Source organism: Danio rerio, chromosome 8 (assembly GCF_052040795.2).
Source record: "Danio rerio strain M-AB ecotype USA chromosome 8, GRCz13ab, whole genome shotgun sequence".
In the NCBI taxonomy this organism is placed as follows: Eukaryota; Metazoa; Chordata; class Actinopteri; order Cypriniformes; family Danionidae; genus Danio; species Danio rerio.
The window spans coordinates 1702015-1719920 of record NC_141028.1 but is presented as its reverse complement, the minus strand read 5'-3'; the positions used below and the strand labels follow the sequence as shown (position 1 = coordinate 1719920).

Below are 17906 nucleotides of genomic sequence, written 5' to 3'. Positions count from 1 at the left end.
CCAGTCGCAATGACTTCTGGTACTTCTAGAGCGAGATCGGTGCTCAAGTCTGCATTGGTGTGTGCTATTTCAAGAACACATCCGGGAAGTTTCACGCGTCCTCTGTTCTTGAGTATTGGAACTGAACTTTGGCAGCTGATGACGACGTAACACGAGGACGCAAGATTGAGAAACAGCCACTATTTTTGTTAAACATGATATTCAGACATCCCAAGTCACCCTGAAGATCCGGGAGTCTCCCGCAAATGCATCATAGAGACTACCGAATGCCCGCAAATGATTGATAATCTACGGGAAACCGCGCCCCCTTCCCACCCCTCACCACCGGATTCCTCCTCACTCTTCAGACATGTCGCATGCACTCTGCCTCCAAACCCCCCCACATTCAGGAAAATTTAGTGTTCTAGACTCACCGGCCACTTTATTAGGTACATCTTACTAATACCAGGTTGGACCACTTTTGCCTTCAGAACTGCCTTAATCCTTAATGGCAGAGATTAAACAAGCTACTGGAAATATTCTTCAGAGATTTTGCTCCATATTTACATGATAGCATCACACAGTTGCTGCAGATCTGTCGGCTGCACATCCATGATGCCAATGTCCTGTTCCACCACATACTAGGCTTGGGCGGTATCCAAATTTTGTGTTCGCGAACAGAAGAGCCAAACTAAAAACCACCCAGCTAGATGATACAGAGTCCAGAAAGCCTATAGCAAGCTGTCTGTATAAACATACACGCATAGACACACAGCACCCTCTCATTAACACACACATAGACAGCACCATGCCATCAATGCACAGCATCACGCTCTCTCTCTCTCTCTCATTCACACACACACATAAGCAGCATCCACATGTGTATTGGGAGCTCCTGTTCAAATGACACCAGAGTTACCGACGGCTCCCGCGGTATATTCGGAAATTTATTCCCGTATCGCAAGAAATCTGGTCAGGTCCCGCGGCTCATTGTCTCTTATGTAAGTGCACTGTTTATTTTATGACGGTATAACGATATTGAAACTGATACCGTTGCTATTTTTAGATCCCGCGGTATACCATGTTACCATAAAACCGTCCAAGCCTACCACATACCAAAGGTGCTCTATTGGATTGAGAACTGGTGACTGTAACAAACAATTGGACAGGTGTACCTAATAAAGTGGCCAGTGAGTGTAGTTATGATTTTTAATTGAAGGTTTTCATATTACAAATTTTACAAACCATCAAACTGATTCCTGCATCTGTATTTCAAGTACTAAAAGCAACTTGAGTGAGCTTTATTGTGATTAATTTTCCCGTTTTCCTTTCACAGCCCTTTACATTCAAGGCTGGCTAAATCTTTAGGCAGTTTGCAGGTAGTGGCCTGTGAAACGGACGGTGTGTTCTGTGACATTAGCGATGCCTCCGTGGCCAATAATAATAGTTTCATCAAGCAGTCGAACATAAAGCACTTAAGATCCATCAGTTCGGCCGCAGTCTGAGTTTCCTCGCCTCTGTAAGTCTGCGGTATGGCCCGCTTCGTCCAGTCGCGTCTCTTCAGCTTTTCTGCATGAGTTTTTTCGGGCGTTTCTCATCTTTATCTGCATCTTTCCTGGTTCAGATTCAGAGTAGGGATGCACTGAAGTTTTGAATGCTGAAAATCATCGGTTATTTATATGGTTTTCATCTGAAAGAGGAAAGCAGACAAAAATATGAGCTAAAAAAAGGCTTTAAAGACTATGAAGTCTAGAGGGGATACAGCTGTGTATACTCCCATCAGTATAATGTTTGAGACTCTGTACAACAACACATAATATTTTTACATTACCATAAGGATTTGGTTTGAGGTTGACATCAATGAAATACAATTTAATAGGTAATTTAATAAATAATATGAATAATACTCTGTATAATTACTGTTTTTACAATAGTATAATGGTTGTGGTAGGGGTAGATGTTAATAAAATACAATTTAATGTGTAATTTAATAAATAATATGAATAATACTCTGTATATGTACTATTTTTAGATCACTGTGAGGTTTTAGGGTAGGGCTAGACGTTAATAAAATACAATTAATGGGTAATTTATTAGTAATATTTATAATACACTGTATAATTACTGTTTTTACAATAGTATAATGGTTGGAGCAGGGGAAGATGTTAATAAAATACAATTTAATGGGTAATTTAATTAATAATATGAATAATACTCTGTATAATGTATGCATATAACTTTAAAAATGTAGGCGCATCAGCCAAAATTTAGTCGCACCCACCAATTAGAAGCACCGTTACTACAAGTTTTGTTCAAACATATTTATTGCATTTGAAATCAACACTAATCAAACTAACAAGCATATATATATATGCAAGTGTGAGGAAAATATGTCTCAACGAAATCCCGTTATCACAAGAAAATACATTTTTATAACATAACTGAGTGACCAAAACATACACAGAGCGCTCACCGGCCCTGCACACACTGCTCGACATGAATGAATCTGTTAACAGTATAACTGTGCTGTTCTCACGGGTGCTGTCTGATATTGCACTGATGCTTTTGACATGTACTGTACCTTATTATATGCATACGTCATGTTAATATCAATACCGTTCTTTTTATGAGTAACAATATTAGTTTAACTTACTCAGTGTAAGCCCGTTTGCGATGGTCATTCCCTGTCATCCCCATCAAGAAGGCATTGACTGAGTGATTGACAGCTGATATTAACCAATCATTCGCGTTCATTGCCAGAGCAGTGGTGGGCCAATAAGAAGAGCGTGAAGGCGGTGCAAGCATTACAGACTTGGCTTTGTTTACTGCAGCAAGTTGACATGACAACTGTTTTAAACCATTCCCGAGCGCTGCGTTTCGCGTTTCAAGTGCAGACAAAGAGCTTAGAGATGCATTCTGCGCATGTGGTGAACATTTTGCAGGAAAAACTGGTCGCACACAACAATTTTAAGCACTCGCAGAAATGCTCCCAAATATATTTTGAGGTCTCATAGATAAAATTTAGGTCGCATATGCAACCAAAATGGTCACAATTTCGAGCCCTGTTAGACTAGATATTCTTCAAGACACTTCTATACAGCTTAAAGTGACATTTACAGGCTTAACTAGGTTAATAAGGGTAATTAGGCAAGTTGTTATATAATGATGGTTTATTCTGTAGACTATCGGGGAAAGAAATTAGCTTAAAAGGGTATAAATAAATAATATTGACCTTTTAAAATAAGTTTAAAAAAAATTATAATCTGCTTTTATTCTAGCCGAAATAAAACAACAAAGACTTTCTCCAGAAGAAAAAATATTATCAGACATACTGTGAAAACTTCCTTGCTTTGTTAAACATCATTTGGGAAACATTTAAAAAAGAAAAAAAAGTTCAAATAATAATAATAATTCTAACTTCAGCTGTATATTCCGCTGATGTACACACATACTTGTATGTGCATGCTCTCCGGAAAAGCAGCGTGCCGACGTTTCATAACAGGACATTTCTATGTAGTATACTTATGTTCACATTCAATAAAATGGTTATTTTATTGTCTTTTTTTATCAATAAAATTTGAGTTAAATTTAAAAAGTCAAATATAATTACTTTGTATCATTTATTAACAAAGAAATAATTCCTACAAAGTATAAAAAAATATTTCAGTCATGGTTTTTCAGCCAAGTGCATCAAAGTTTCCGCCATAATTTTGATTTCGGTGCATCCCTAATTCACAGTCTCCGTGTCTTCAGTCTGTTAGCATGAGTCTTGCATCACACTTTAAAGTGCACATTAAATCAACATTTACACTTTTTTGCATTTTTAATGCAAATCTGCTCACCTGCTTCAGCTCTGAAACAGCTGTCCTACTCTGATTTCTCTGATTGGCTGAAATATACTTAGCCACGCCCCTCTAACTGAGGTAGTTTGCTGCAAGTGAAAGAAGAGAGGCGGAGTTTAAAAACTGCTTTAGCCCGTTCCCTACGCGATACACTATATACTACTTAAAAATCAACATTTTGGTTGGAAATACATCATACTGCAATTGCAGCAACTTTCAAATCATGCAGACTTTAAAAATGCATGTTAATAAAAATATATATTTTTCTTCAACTCTGTTTACAGTTGTTGTTGTTTAAAAAGGTGTGCTGTTACATATTAATACTGGTGTCATTTAATATAACTGTTTTCTGTAACTGTATATAAAAATGTACTTTTATTTCTGTGATGTAAAGCTGAATTTTCAGCATCACTATTGCAGTCTTCAGTGTCTCATGATCCTTTATATTAAACAGCACAACTGTTTTCCATAATAATAATAAATAAATAAAAATGTGTTGATCCTCAAATCACATTATACTGATTTCTGAAAGATCATTTGACATGGAAGACTGGAGTACAAAACTTTTATTTATTTTTTTTATTTAAAAATATTCTACTTTCTGCATTTTGATCTGCTTTGTGAACAAACTACCTTTTATACAAAATATTTTCATTGGATCACCTGAGAATTGTAGTAATAATGGTGAATATTCAGCTCTACATCATGGCTATAGATGACATTTTACAGCATATTCACATAAACAACTTGTTTTAATTAATTGCAAAATTGTTGGGGTTTTTTTCTGTATTTTTATCTGCTTTGAGCATAATTTACTTTTTACGGTATATTTACACTGAAAACAGCTTTTTAAAATTGAAAATATATTTACTATTTTCACAGTTTTTATCAGATTTTCCCTATATTTTTATATATAAAAATAGTTTTGATTTGGATCACCTTAGAATTGAAGTAATAATGACTATTATATAACGGCTATAGATTAAATTTTTTACAGAATGTTCACATGAAAAACAGCTTTTTTTTAATTGGTAAAAACATCCCTTTTTTTCTGTTTTTAATCGGATCATTCCTATTTTATTAATATAAAAGTAGCTTCGATTAGATCACCTGAGAATTAGAGTAATAATGTTGATTATTCAGCTTTACTTCATGGCTATAAATTACATTTTGTGGTATAACCACATTGAAAACTGCTTTTTTATTTGTAAATATTTTATTTTATTTTATTTTTTTTACTGTGTTTTAATCTGATTTTTTCCTATTTTGTTTATATAAAAATAATTTGGATTAGGTCACCTGAAAGTTAAAGTAATGATGCTGAAAATACTTCATGGCTGTAAATTACATTTTACAGTATTTTTGCTTGGGAAAACGGCTTTTTTAATTATGAAAATATTTACTATTTTCATTAGATTTTCCCTATTTTTTAATATAAAAATAGTTTTGATTGCATCATCTGAGAATTGAAGTAATAATGCTGAATATTCAGCTCTATATCATGACTATCAATAACATTTTACAGTATAATCGCATAGAAAATGAAAATATTTACGAATAATAAGCTACCTTTATACAAAACAACTTTAACTGGATCACCGTACTGCGATCAGAGATTAGTTTGCTCTTTCCTTAACACGTTTTTATCTCTTCACTGCTTCCGCAACTTTACCTGTAATAGACGCTCTGTGTCCAGAAGAAGGAAAACTCTTCACGCAATGCCATCGGTGCGCTTTCACAAACCATGGTATCAGATTTCCTCCTTTACCTTCTGTAAATCTCCATCGTTTCTCAGTATCCGTCTGCATGCGCTGCTCGTCCTCATCATAACACTGCTGTCATTTTAATATATTTCTTATTTTTTTACAGTAACTCCATCTCCAAAGCTCGAGCTCCACTCCTCCGCTGAAAAACAAAAGGAACCGGATGTTTTTTAAGGATCTATAAGTAATATTCAACAAGAAAACTGTGAGAAATCAACATTTTGATTTGATAAAGAGAAAGCATTGAGTTTTTATTAGCTCAGAGCCCTGCGAAGACTTTTTATGCCACTGTAAATATCATGAACATCATAAGCTTACTTTCGCCCTCATGTATTATGTTACTAAACCGGTTTTATTTTTTAATACTGTATCTAATAATTGCGTAAATGTACATGTTTGAATGTTAATCATACTGTTAATCAGAGCTGTAATATTTGATAGACTTGTTTTTTATTATTATTATTACTGTAAATACAGCGTATACTTTTTATTTTGATGATCAAATCATAATTTCACATTTGTGTATGTCTATATGAGATGAAAAGGATTTGAATCATATATCACCTTCAATAAATCCTTTCTCCTGTTGCAGATGTTGTTGTTGAATGAATCTCATTGTATGTTTCAGATTTGTTTTTTGTATTTGAGGTAGACAAAACAGTATTAATTTCTATATTAAATATGGTTCTCCTTATATTTGAAATGCTTAATTGACTAAACTGTTCAGAACTGTTAAAATCCTTATTTTACAGATAATTGTTTACTTCATTGACGTTTAAAACCTACAGCTCTATTTCAACGATCTAGGCGCAAAGTCTAAAGCCTGGTTTATACTTCTGCGTCAAGTGACCAGCGTAACCCACGTGCATGCAACACGCGTAGCTGTGCATTTATACTTCTGTGCGCTGTCTCTGTTTTCTTCCGAAACGCTAGCTGGCAAAGAGGTGTTAATGTTCCTGTGTCAAGTTTCTTCGCTGGTGTTTTGTTTTTTCTGAACACTTCCAGGATGTACAAGTGGCTCAAACTTGCTCATTTTGAGGCAGAAACCGGCGGACAAGCAACAACTTAAACTGTGAGGTAAACACAAAACAAAACTTTCTATCCGTTGGTATTTCCATCCTTCACGGGATTCCACTTGTAAACAATCGCTCTATCTGGCTCGCGCGGCTCTCGGTCCCACCCTGACTCATCAGCGCTACCAAGCCGACCAATCACAGAGCTTGCACTACGCGTCGTTGCGATGTGTAGTTACATTTTTCAAGAGGTGCACGTCAGCGATGCCACGGCATAGGGCTATGGGTTAACGCGTAGGCTGCGTCGTAGCATACGCGTGCGCTTGACGCAGAAGTATAAATCAGCCTTAAAGCTCATTGTGCAAAATAATATCAATTATAATAATGTGTGTATCTATGTGAAATTATAGAGAAGTTATTGTTAATAATTTAGCAGGTACATGTAGCAGAGAATAAGTGTTGTTATTGTATTATTAACTAGCCAAAAATAAATTAGGAGACTCGTTTTTTTATTATTTTGTATTTGAGGGACACAAACAGTGTTCATTTCTGTAATAAAAATATACAGTTATTATATATATATATATGGGTTAATTCACTAAATAGTTCATAATGGTTATTTTACAGACAATTGTTCAAACAATTGACATTTAAATCTTAAAATTAAAGCTCAAATCAATATATAATAGTTAATAATAGTCAATAGTTTATCAATTAGCAGGTGCATGTAGCACAGAATGTGTTATTTTGTTAACTATTCAAAAATAAATTAAAAGACTCACTTTTTCTGTAGTGATCAGTATTACGTGACGCAGATTGTGAAAATTACCATTGCGCTCGTCTGAAAATTGCAACAAATTGGGCCAAACACGTCTTGAGCCTTGTACCGGGTGTATGATGGGGCCCTTTGTTGCAAAAGTTTTACACTTTGAACTCAAATCAATGTATAAACATCAAGATTATGATGCTTATCAATGTTAATAACACTTTATTCTGTAGGATTCGTGAATTGATCAAAAGAACCGTATTTATCTGCCTTACATATTTGTGTAATATTTTAATTATATAATTATTGATATGTAAAGCTAATGTTATGCATATTATTATTTTTTATCTTATTCTAAACGTAATAATTTGATAAACATAAATTTGTGCACAGAACTAAAGCAAGTATGCCTACCGATAATAATTGCAGATCTATTAGGAATAACACCTCCGAATGGAATTAAATAGGCACCCATAATTATAAAGAAACAGAAAGCTCATACAACAAATAAAAAACGATGAAAACATATGGAAAGTATTCTTAAGACTTAAAATAACTTTAAAAATAAATAAATAAATAAATAAAAATAAATAAATAAATATATATATATATATATATATATATATATATATATATATATATATATATATATATATATATATATATATATATATATATATATATATATTCTGCAATAAATGTCCTGAAAGATGCATCTGTTTCACTCTTTTCAATCTTTTATCTGCTCCAGAATGGCATAATTAAAGGGTTTTTACGCGGACAGCTGCTGAAACACAATGAAACAAAAGGCGGTTTGATTACGTAACTTTCGCGCCACCGTCACCGCCCGCCTTTCCCTTTAAATCGATGTAAATGTAAACATTATGCGCGGGAGACGTTAAAGCTGCAGAAAGAGACCCTCACAAACCCCGCCTACACACTAAAAACCACCGCGTCTCATTGGACAGCAGCTACGTCAGTCAGAAAACCCGCGCTCTGCCATATTTAAAAAGTATATAGTGACCAGAAATCTTTTGCCAGTTGTGATTGGCTACTGTTCGCTGCGAGGATGTCACAGCGGTTGCCATTGGTTAGTTCTTTGAAGCGCTGTAACGTTCTTCTCTCCGATTGGCTACACAAACCCATCGGGCGCGATTTCCAACGCGGGAAAGTACCGGGTCACTGTAACAAGTGAGGCTGTCGGAGGAGCGGGATCAGAGAAGCTCTGCTACATGTAACTCCGGGAATGACTGACTTTACCACACTGCGGCAGGTTAACAGCGGATTACTCACGTTTTAAACGTTTTAATTTAATTCCAACGGTTTTTAGATTCAGTTTTTATCCGTTATGGCTGACAGCAAGCATCAGGTGATTTTCTGCAACGACTCGCCAAAAAGAGTTCTGGTGTCGGTTATTAAAACAACACCGATTAAACCGAGGACCACCGCGGACTCCCTGATGCCCACCAGCCCCGGTTTTAGCGACTTTATGGTGTACCCATGGCGCTGGGGCGAAAACGCGCATAATGTGACTTTGAGCCCCGGTTCAGGCAGCGGCGCCGCCTCGCCCACCCGAACCAGCAGCTCTCCAGCCGAAGCAGACCCGCTTTCCTGCCCGGAGCACCTAAAGGTGAGACACACGGATGCATTATGCTTCTTTAAACAGTCGAGAACTGTATTTATTAATCGTAACTAACTTATAAAGCAACCGATTTTGGTTTTCCGTTAGCAGAAGTGACTGTTACGTTAAAGCGCGCGCTCAGAACGGGATTTTAAATTCTCCATTGTGCGGCAGCTGGAAGTTAAACGTGACGTCAGATGTGCGCGCCAAAATGTTTCTTCTAGAAACTATTTTTTTTTCTCATAATGAGTGCTCGTGTTATTATAACACGTCAGTATTTACATTAGGCTGAATCAGATTTTATATTTGGGCTTTCTGCCTAATATAATTTCAGCTAGGCATTATTAGCAAATTATGTGTAGGGAAATTAATATTAGCAGTCGGTAACTATTAAATGAACGTTACATTGTTCACAGTCAATTAAACAGAGCTAATGTTGTTTTGAAGTCGTTTTTACATGCGAATTCACATTATATATTTAAAGTAGCGCTGCAAACAATATAGGAACCGTGTCACTGTTAAAACTGAATGATTGTGCGAATATAAAACCAATTTTACCTGAATAATAACATATAGATGTAAGTTATGTTTATTATATTGCAATAATAATCCTGATTATTTGATGTATAAGTGCATTAAATAGACATTTCTGGGACATTTATGTCATTTACTATTTATCATATTTACTATTTAACGGTTAAGCTTTTAACCTCTAAACAAACCATGATATTTTGAAGAATGTTGATAAAAATGATTGCAATTTAATTGCATACTAAGTAATTAATTCATAAGTTTTCAGCCATTTCAGTGTGAGTAATGAATTAATATAGTTTCATTTTTAGGCGTCCATTTAATGTAATTGTATATCATATGAAACACAAATGTATTGTATTAGTTGTAATTATTATGTCATACATAGAATGACGCTTTCATATTAAACTGTAGTGTTGCATTAATATATTTATATGAATCCAACAAATATATCAGACTTCAAACTATCAAAGTATTGCTTTAAGAGTATTATTTATAATATAGCTGTTTGATATTGTGCTGTTATTAATTTATAACTTACTGTATATCTAGTGAACATATTCATATTGAGTTTTGTTTATGGCTATTTGTGTGTAATTATAGAGAAGTAATTGTTAATAATTTAGCAGGTACATGTAGCAGAGAATTAGTGTAAATATTGTATTATGAACTATCCAAAAATAAATTTGAGATTTCTTTTTTTTGTATTTAAGGGAAACAAACAGTTAATTTCTGTAATAAATACAGCTCTTTCTTATTTATGAGGCTTAATTCACTGTAAATGGTTCATAATGGTTATTTTACAGACAATTGTTCAAATAATTGACATTTAAATCTTGAAATTTAAGCTCAAATCAATATATAATAGTCAAGAGTTAATCATTTAGTTGGTGCATGTAGCAGAGAATATGTTATTTGATTATTAACTATCCAAAACTAAATTAAGAGACTCACTTTTTCTGTATTTATCAGTATTAGGTATTCGTTTGTTTAAAAAAAAAATCCTTAACACCTCTCAAAATATCAAAAGTACTTTTTTTTATATTGTATAACAATGAATTATAAACCCAGAAAAGTTCATTAACAGTTCAATGTGTGAATGTAATCAGTTATGCAGACCTCAGGTCAGTAGTAAAGCAGACAGTCATGCCATTATTCAGTTCAGTCCAGTGTGTGTGGATCATTGTCATAAACACACTTGTTTTCTAATGCAGGATGGTATCCGGCGTGGCCGTCCGCGGGCCGACACCGTCCGGGAGCTGATCAACGAGGGGGAAAACTCCACCAGCCGCATCCGCTGCAACATCTGCAACCGCGTCTTTCCTCGAGAGAAGTCCCTGCAGGCCCACAAACGCACACACACCGGTCAGTGCTGCTCTCGCGAGTGACTCTGCAACCCAATACTGGGAAACACCCATACACACTCATTTACACACACTCTTACACTGTGGCCAATTTAGTTGATCAATTCCCCTGTAGCGCATGTGTTTGGACTGTGGGGTAAACCGGAGCACCCGGAGGAAACCCACGCCAACACAGGGAGACCATGCAAACTCCACATACAAATGCCAACTGACCCAGCCAGGACTTGAACTTGCAAATTTCTTGCTGTGAGGCCACAGTGCTAACCACTAAGCCACCGTGCCGCCCCTGCAATAATAATATCTCAGATGGAACCCCAAGATATTGTTGTGTTAGTTGTCGTCAATATGTTATTCAGGGCTGCACCGTCAAGAGAAGCAGGCGAGCACTGAAACTCCAGTGAAAATACTGTGGTAAAATACATTGATTATTACATTTACTTTAAACACATGGTACGATGTCATTTAATGCAGTGCTTCTTGTTTGGTGTCACATTTTTTATTATATCTTAAACAGGCAGTAAAGATTATTGATTTTAATCAAACTCGATGGTGAGTTTATAATGGCATGACGGTTAAGCAGAAATGACTAATCCGGCTATTTCCAAATTAAAAGTCCCACTACATATGGGTCATTATAATGAAGAGATCATGTGTGATCTATTTAAACATTCATGTGTTGACCATGGTTTGTTGCTTCTAGCATGTTGGACTCAAACTTGATTCTTGGAGGGCCGCAGCCCTGCACAGTTTTGCTCCAGCCCTAATCAAACACAGCTGATCTGACTAATCAAGGTGTTCAAGATTACTAGAGACCATTAAACCCCATTCACACGGGGCGTCAGCGTCAACGCTTCCCATTCGCTTTAAATGGGTGACGTCAGGCGTTGCCGAACTGCATTGTGGATCCGTTGGCGCCGCTTCAGAGGCGTTGCTCACTGCAAAAGTTGGGACTAGCTCAACTTTTCAAACGCCGACGAAAGCGTCAGCCAGTCAGATCACTGTATGCAAATACACCAGCTCAGAGAGTGGCCAATAGCTGACTAATTTCATTGGCTGACGCTGCCTCTGTCAAGCGTTGATGCTGAAGCCCCGTGTGATTGGGGCGTTAAGCAGGTGCAAGCTGGAGTGGGTTGAAACCAAACTATACAGAGCTGTGGCCCTCCAGGAATTGAGTTTAAGACCATTGGTTTATTGTAAGATAACTGCTGTTTAAATTTGGTGCTTTTGTTGTTGTTCCCATTTTGTTGCATGCACAATTGATGATTCCCTGTAAACCAATCATCATTCAGCAGAGTCTAGCTCCACCCTTTAGCACCTTTTGTTTAGGTTTCCTTGCTAGACCCGTCACAATAATCAATATATGTACCCATCACACAGCACATGGTCATGAGCTTAATCATTTTTGTTGGTGCAATATATATCGCCCATGCATAAAAACCAATTCTAGCTACATTTCAGCTAATTGTGCAACATCTCTATCTCTATTGGAGGTGTCAGTATGGGTAAAAACACTAGTATTTACTATAAATTACTGCAGTATATTTTAATGTGGCTGTCTGACAGCTGAAAATAGATCTGGTAGCAGATATCGCAGCCTCTGTTACTGTTTATCTTGCACTTTTTTGAAAACATTTATTATTATTTATTTAGGAGATGCATTTTCACATCCTCACTCCAATGCCTGATTATTAAACTGTTAAAATAACTAAATGAAATATTCTTAAGAATACAATATTATAAGTTCTTTGGATGAGTGTACTTGCATTGTGATGATATTGTCATTCTGACATTATACTGTATAATGAGTGGCATGTAATGGTCTTAAAATGACAATAATATGATTTATTGAATTATATTTTTGTGCAATAAATCATACAAAGAAAATAGATATCGTAACTGGCCCCCTTCTTATGAAAGGCTCTTGAAAAGTGGTACGGTTGACTATTTTGGTAGTCACAACTTCTCAGACAAAAAATTACAAACAATTCAATAAAAGGCAACTTGTAACAGCTAATAAGGAAGATAATTGGGAACTTTACAGTATTGCGTTTCCTTCCTTTTGAGCAACCATTGGATTAAAATGCCTTTTTTTAAATAATCTTAAATTTTTTTGTTTGAGAATTGTTAAATTGTTTTCATTTTTACCAAAAATTTATATTCGCATTTCCTCATTCTCCACTTGTTTAAAAGAGTTTCAAGTTTCTTTTTCTGTTGAACACAAAGGAAGAGGATATACTGAAGAATGATGGGAAAAAACAGCCAGTGACTGGATGCCGATAGCTGTTTTTTTCCAGCATTCTTCAGAATATCTTTTGTGTTCAACAAACAGAAAAAAACTCACAATTAAGTGGTTGTGAACTTTTATGAGTGAGTAAATGAGACTATTTTTGTGTAAACTGTTCCTTTAAAAAGACAGAAGAATGCAAGCATCTTTGCTTAATACAGCAATTAAAATCCAACAGACTTAAGAAAATGTTCTCAGCATGTGTGCTCACCTCTCTGTGTGTGTTTTTTTACAGGTGAACGGCCGTATCTGTGTGATTATCCAGACTGCGGTAAAGCATTCGTCCAGAGTGGTCAGCTGAAGACACACCAGCGTCTGCACACTGGAGAAAAGCCCTTTGTCTGCTCCGAGAAAGGTGAGCATGATAGGAAAACAACACTTGATCCATCAGCCAATCAGGATTGACTGTTTTTTTTTTAGGAGTCATTCACGCAGACATGCATTCACCTCCTCACTCTGTCATGAAGGGTCACATTAATCATATACATGAAATCCTTTTTGAATTAAATGCTGTAAACATGTTTAACCATTTTAACATTAGAGTCAATAGAATCTTGCTCTGTTTTGGAGCCGACCCCCAGTGGCCAGCTGATGAATTGCAGCTTCAGTCTCTCAGCCTCTGGTTTCTAAATGCACAGGTTTCTTAGATGCTTATTTCTGCTGTGTTTCTTGGTGTTTTAGCTTGCGGGAGCCGCTTTACTCATGCTAACCGTCACTGCGCGAAACACCCGTACGCCAGGCTGAAGCGTGAGGAGCCGACCGGCGGCCCCGGGAAATCACAGGGAGCCGATAACAAGGCTGTTGCAGAATGGCTGACAAAGTGAGAAAAGCAAAAACACTCAAACTCTTGATGAAGACATGCGACGCATTGATGTTTCAGTCTATTAATGTAATTATGCACACAATTATGCATGAGATGATTTTTTGAAAATAAGCTGACGAATAATATTTTTATAACTGAGGCCAAGAGAATGCAATTGTAAATAATTTGTAATAATCTATAAAAATCTATCGGCAGATTGTATCATGAATGGATAGATATTGCAGCACAATATGAATATTTCTATATCCTGATCATATAAAGTGATGCTTGTTTTTGTTCAGATTTTCAAAACTTTATTTATTATTTGTCTGGAACTTGAACTTTTTAATCAACGCAGTTTGAGTAAACTCTGAAACACGAGTTAAACTCCAAAAGTCCATTATTTTTATTTATTTTTATTCAACCAATAACTTTTGTTCAATCCAGGCCAGACTTTTGAAGTCTTCATTTGTTTTTTACATAAAATCAAACGAAAATGAGAATTATTTTAGTATGAGGGCAACAAGCTGAAACGATGTTTATGGTTTTTAATATTTTCCTTGCCAGTTAGCTTGTGTATATATATATATATTAGTTTTTAAATGGCATATGTTTACTGTTTATATATATATATATATATATATATATATATATATATATATATATATATATATATATATGTGTGTGTGTGTGTATTATGCTTGTATAAATACACACATGCATGCACACGTTTAAGAAAATGTTTAATTAAATTTTAATATAAAAATATTCTTATAAATCTATGGAACTTTTTTTTTGTTTCTACAGTGCAACAGGGAAGTGTTGATAGTGCTTCCCTTTTTCCACATTTGTTTTTGTTACAGTCTTATTCCAAAATGGATTAAATTGATTAAATCAATTTAATCCATTTTGGAATAAGACTAACATAAAAACGTGGATAAAGTGAAGCGCTATCAACACTTTACAGATGCGCTGTATATATAATGCAATTAATCTTTGGCTAGTACTTGTGTATCTATATATTTATGCCGTTCGCTGACTTAATGGTGTGTTCGTCAGATATTGGCAGACACGTGAGCAGCGTTCGCCTGTACCGGGCAAAGCAAAGCCTCAAAACAAGAGTCCCCTGGAGGACCAGGAGCAGCAGGACCCGCTTGACTTCCTGCCATCCGATGAAGGAGAAGAAGAAGAGCAAGAGGAGGAGAAGAGCGCCCCCTCTGGCGGAGTAGTGACGGCGCGCCGGCGTCTGCAGGAGCAGAGGGAGCGTCTGCACGGAGCGCTAGCACTCATCGAGCTCGCTAACAACCTGTCGGCCTGAGACACTCGTCAGCTCCAGACATGTGGATATAAGCTACAAGCACCTTATTTCGCTTCCTTATTTCGTACCTTTAGGCTGCTATGATGGTAGATGATATCATTATATGAATGAAGAATGTCGTTTGCTCTTGTTCAGGAGATATTCCTGGAGACGTTCCTTTTGTTTCGTTGTGCACTTTGTGGACATGAGTGTGTGTTTGGGGATTGTGGGTGGATTTGTGTGTGGATTTTAGTGTTCGTATGTGTGTGTGTGTGTGTGTGTGTGTGTTTGTACGTGTGTGAGAAGACTTATGACTAGCAGGAGACCCGCTTTTGCTTTCCCTACGCAGACACCCGCATTAGTCCCGGCGCTTCCATCACTCGCTCGTGTTTAATCATGTATTTATTCTATTTAAAGCAGTGTTGAGCGCCACCTGCTGGCGGCTGTAGGACTCAGGCTTTGCAATCAAACTAACCAGCTTTAAAAGGCATCTCTTAAGGGTACACGCGTGTGTAGTAGTAGTGTTGTTGAAAAGGACTGATATAGGTAGTAATCAATACTGAACATTTCTAAATATTTTGAGTGGATGTTTAAAGCGTCGCTGATTGGCTGGTGTGTTTATATGCTCTGCAGAAATGACTGTGATTGGCTGCACTGAAGTCAGTATAGCCAACCACGGTCATTTGTGTTGAGCATTGGAATACAGTGCACAATCAGGAATTTTTAAAGTGACAGTACACATAAAAATGACAATTCTGTCTTCAGTTACTCTCCAAGTAAACATTTTTAACTCGTATAATTTCTTTGTTTTGTTGAAGATGAAGGAAATACTTGGGAGAATGTCAGTATCCATACGGACACATTTACTGCCATACTTATTTTTCCTGCCGTGATACTAAATAGGTAGCGAGATCTGGTTGTTTACTGACATTCCACCAAATATCTTATTTTTTCCCATCCAGAACAAAGAGTTTAAAACAACCTGAAGGTGAAAATGATTGTAGAATTAAAATGTTTGGGTGTACTATCTGATTGGCTTCAATGACAAATGGTGACAGATTTGTTTGTGTACTGTCCCTTTAAACGCCCCTAATTGTCTACAATAACAGTAAATGATGACAAGATTGTATTTTTTTGTGTACTGTCCCTTTAAACACCTCTGATTGCCTGTTTTATTGCCATGTGACTTATTGGCACCAATGAGAGTAAATGGTGACAGAATATTCATTTTATTTGGTGTTCTGTCCTTTAAGACACCTGATTGGCTACAGTGACAGTAAATGATGACATCATCAATTACATCATCATTCAATTCTTTTATGGTGTACTGTTTTTTTTTAAATGCCTTTTATTGGCTGTTGTGTGGTCACATGACTGGTTGTCTACAGTGACAGTAATCGATGACATGATTTTCATTTTTTGGTGTACTGTCCCTTTAAACCCCTTTGAATGGCTACAGTGATGGTAAATTTACATTTTTTTGTATGCACTGTTCCTTTAAACACCTCTAAATGGCTGTTTTATTGTCACATGACTGGCACCACTGAGGGTAAATGATGACTAGTTTCATTTTTGGTGTACGGTCCCTTTTAAATCCTTCTGATTGGCAACAATGACAGTAAATTGACATAATTTTTAATATTTTGTTTGCACTGTCTCTTTAAACACCTCTGATTGGCTAAAGTGACAGTAAATGATGACGTCATTTTAATATTTTTTGATGTACTGTCCCTTTAAACACCTCTGATTGGCTACAGTGACAGTAAATAATGACGTCATTTTAATATTTTTAATGTACTGTCCCTTTAAACACCTCTGATTGGCTACAGTGACAGTAAATGATGACATCATTTTAATATTTTTAATGTACTGTCCCTTTAAACACCTGATTGGCTAGTGCTGGTAAACAATGACATCATTTTAATTGTTTGTGAGTACTGTCCTTTTAAACACCTGATTGGCTACAGTGACAGTAAATGATGACATCATTTTAATATTTTTAATGTACTGTCCCTTTAAACACCTTTGATTGGCTAGTGACTGTAAACAATGACATTTAAATGTTTTGCATGTACTGTCCCTTTAAGAATCCACTCAAAATGCCAGCATGAAATCTGGTAGTGTCCCATTTTTACAGTTTCAGTATTGGTTAGTACCAAATTCAGTACTTCAGACGACTCTATGTAGTAGTGTATAGATTGACAGTGGAAAGCTGATAAACTGAAGCACTTACCATATTAATCTCTCACTTCAGTAGCTCTTATTTCCAAAGAGAAGTGATGGAAAAAGAGTCTGGATGGATCTCGACGGCACTTGTTTCACCAGTTCATCATTCGTAACACTACATTCTGTTCATTGTTCAATTTGCATCAAGAATTAATTCGGCCTCAAAAACTGGAAAGGTGCGTTTCTGACGAGGTCGGGGATGTTTCTGCGTGGCGTCGAGTTTTTATGTCCATTTTATAGCTGAAAATAATATATTTCCCCCCTGAATTGTTGGAGAAGATCAATGTTTAGCCGCGACAACAGAATGTAATCAAGTGTTTTATTTGGAGATCTTCTGTTCGACTTTGTACATGTGTAAGCGGGCTTTTTCATCATAGTGTTAGCACTTCAAGTCTTCAATAAATGATATAAATCCTGC

General features: G+C 36.1%; 2 protein-coding genes and 1 long non-coding RNA gene across 28 annotated transcripts in view; 2 read left to right on the top strand and 1 right to left on the bottom strand.

The window, feature by feature from the left end:
• cdc14b (cell division cycle 14B) overlaps window positions 1-6177 on the top strand; it is a 45044-nt gene extending 38867 nt beyond the window's left edge. For 8 of the 25 annotated variants that reach the window (XR_015496909.1, XR_015496917.1, XR_015496923.1 and 5 more), the window contains one exon: window positions 5691-6175. Coding sequence is in view for 8 of the 25 variants with exons in the window: in XM_087262924.1 (XP_087119050.1) it covers window positions 5691-5730 (40 nt within the window). In the remaining 17 variants the exon portion in view is untranslated. Of the gene's footprint in view, window positions 1-1315; window positions 1510-5502; window positions 5569-5690 lie in introns of all 25 variants that reach the window. The other 17 variants (XR_015496910.1, XR_015496918.1, XR_015496914.1 and 14 more) reach the window with 4 other exon arrangements.
• Window positions 250-4678, bottom strand: LOC141375563 (uncharacterized). Its single transcript, XR_015497519.1, has 2 exons — window positions 3822-4678; window positions 250-1669 (listed from the first exon to the last, which is right to left on the bottom strand). It is a non-coding gene; the product is annotated as an uncharacterized LOC141375563 (long non-coding RNA).
• Window positions 6178-8547: 2370 nt separating the features above from the next.
• Window positions 8548-17905, top strand: znf367 (zinc finger protein 367). 2 transcript variants are annotated; one of them, XR_015944726.1, is made up of 6 exons: window positions 8548-8993; window positions 10730-10880; window positions 13399-13518; window positions 13845-13983; window positions 15025-16388; window positions 16482-17905. XR_015944726.1 is itself a non-coding variant. In NM_001017726.2 (5 exons), exons 1-5 carry the CDS (start codon window positions 8712-8714, stop codon window positions 15281-15283), a joined length of 951 nt encoding a protein of 316 aa, NP_001017726.2. In that variant the 5' UTR covers window positions 8558-8711; the 3' UTR covers window positions 15284-17905. The 2 variants fall into 2 exon arrangements, 1 of the variants encoding a protein (NP_001017726.2); NM_001017726.2 differs by having other exon boundaries at window positions 8558-8993; window positions 15025-17905.
• Window position 17906: the final 1 nt, after the last annotated feature.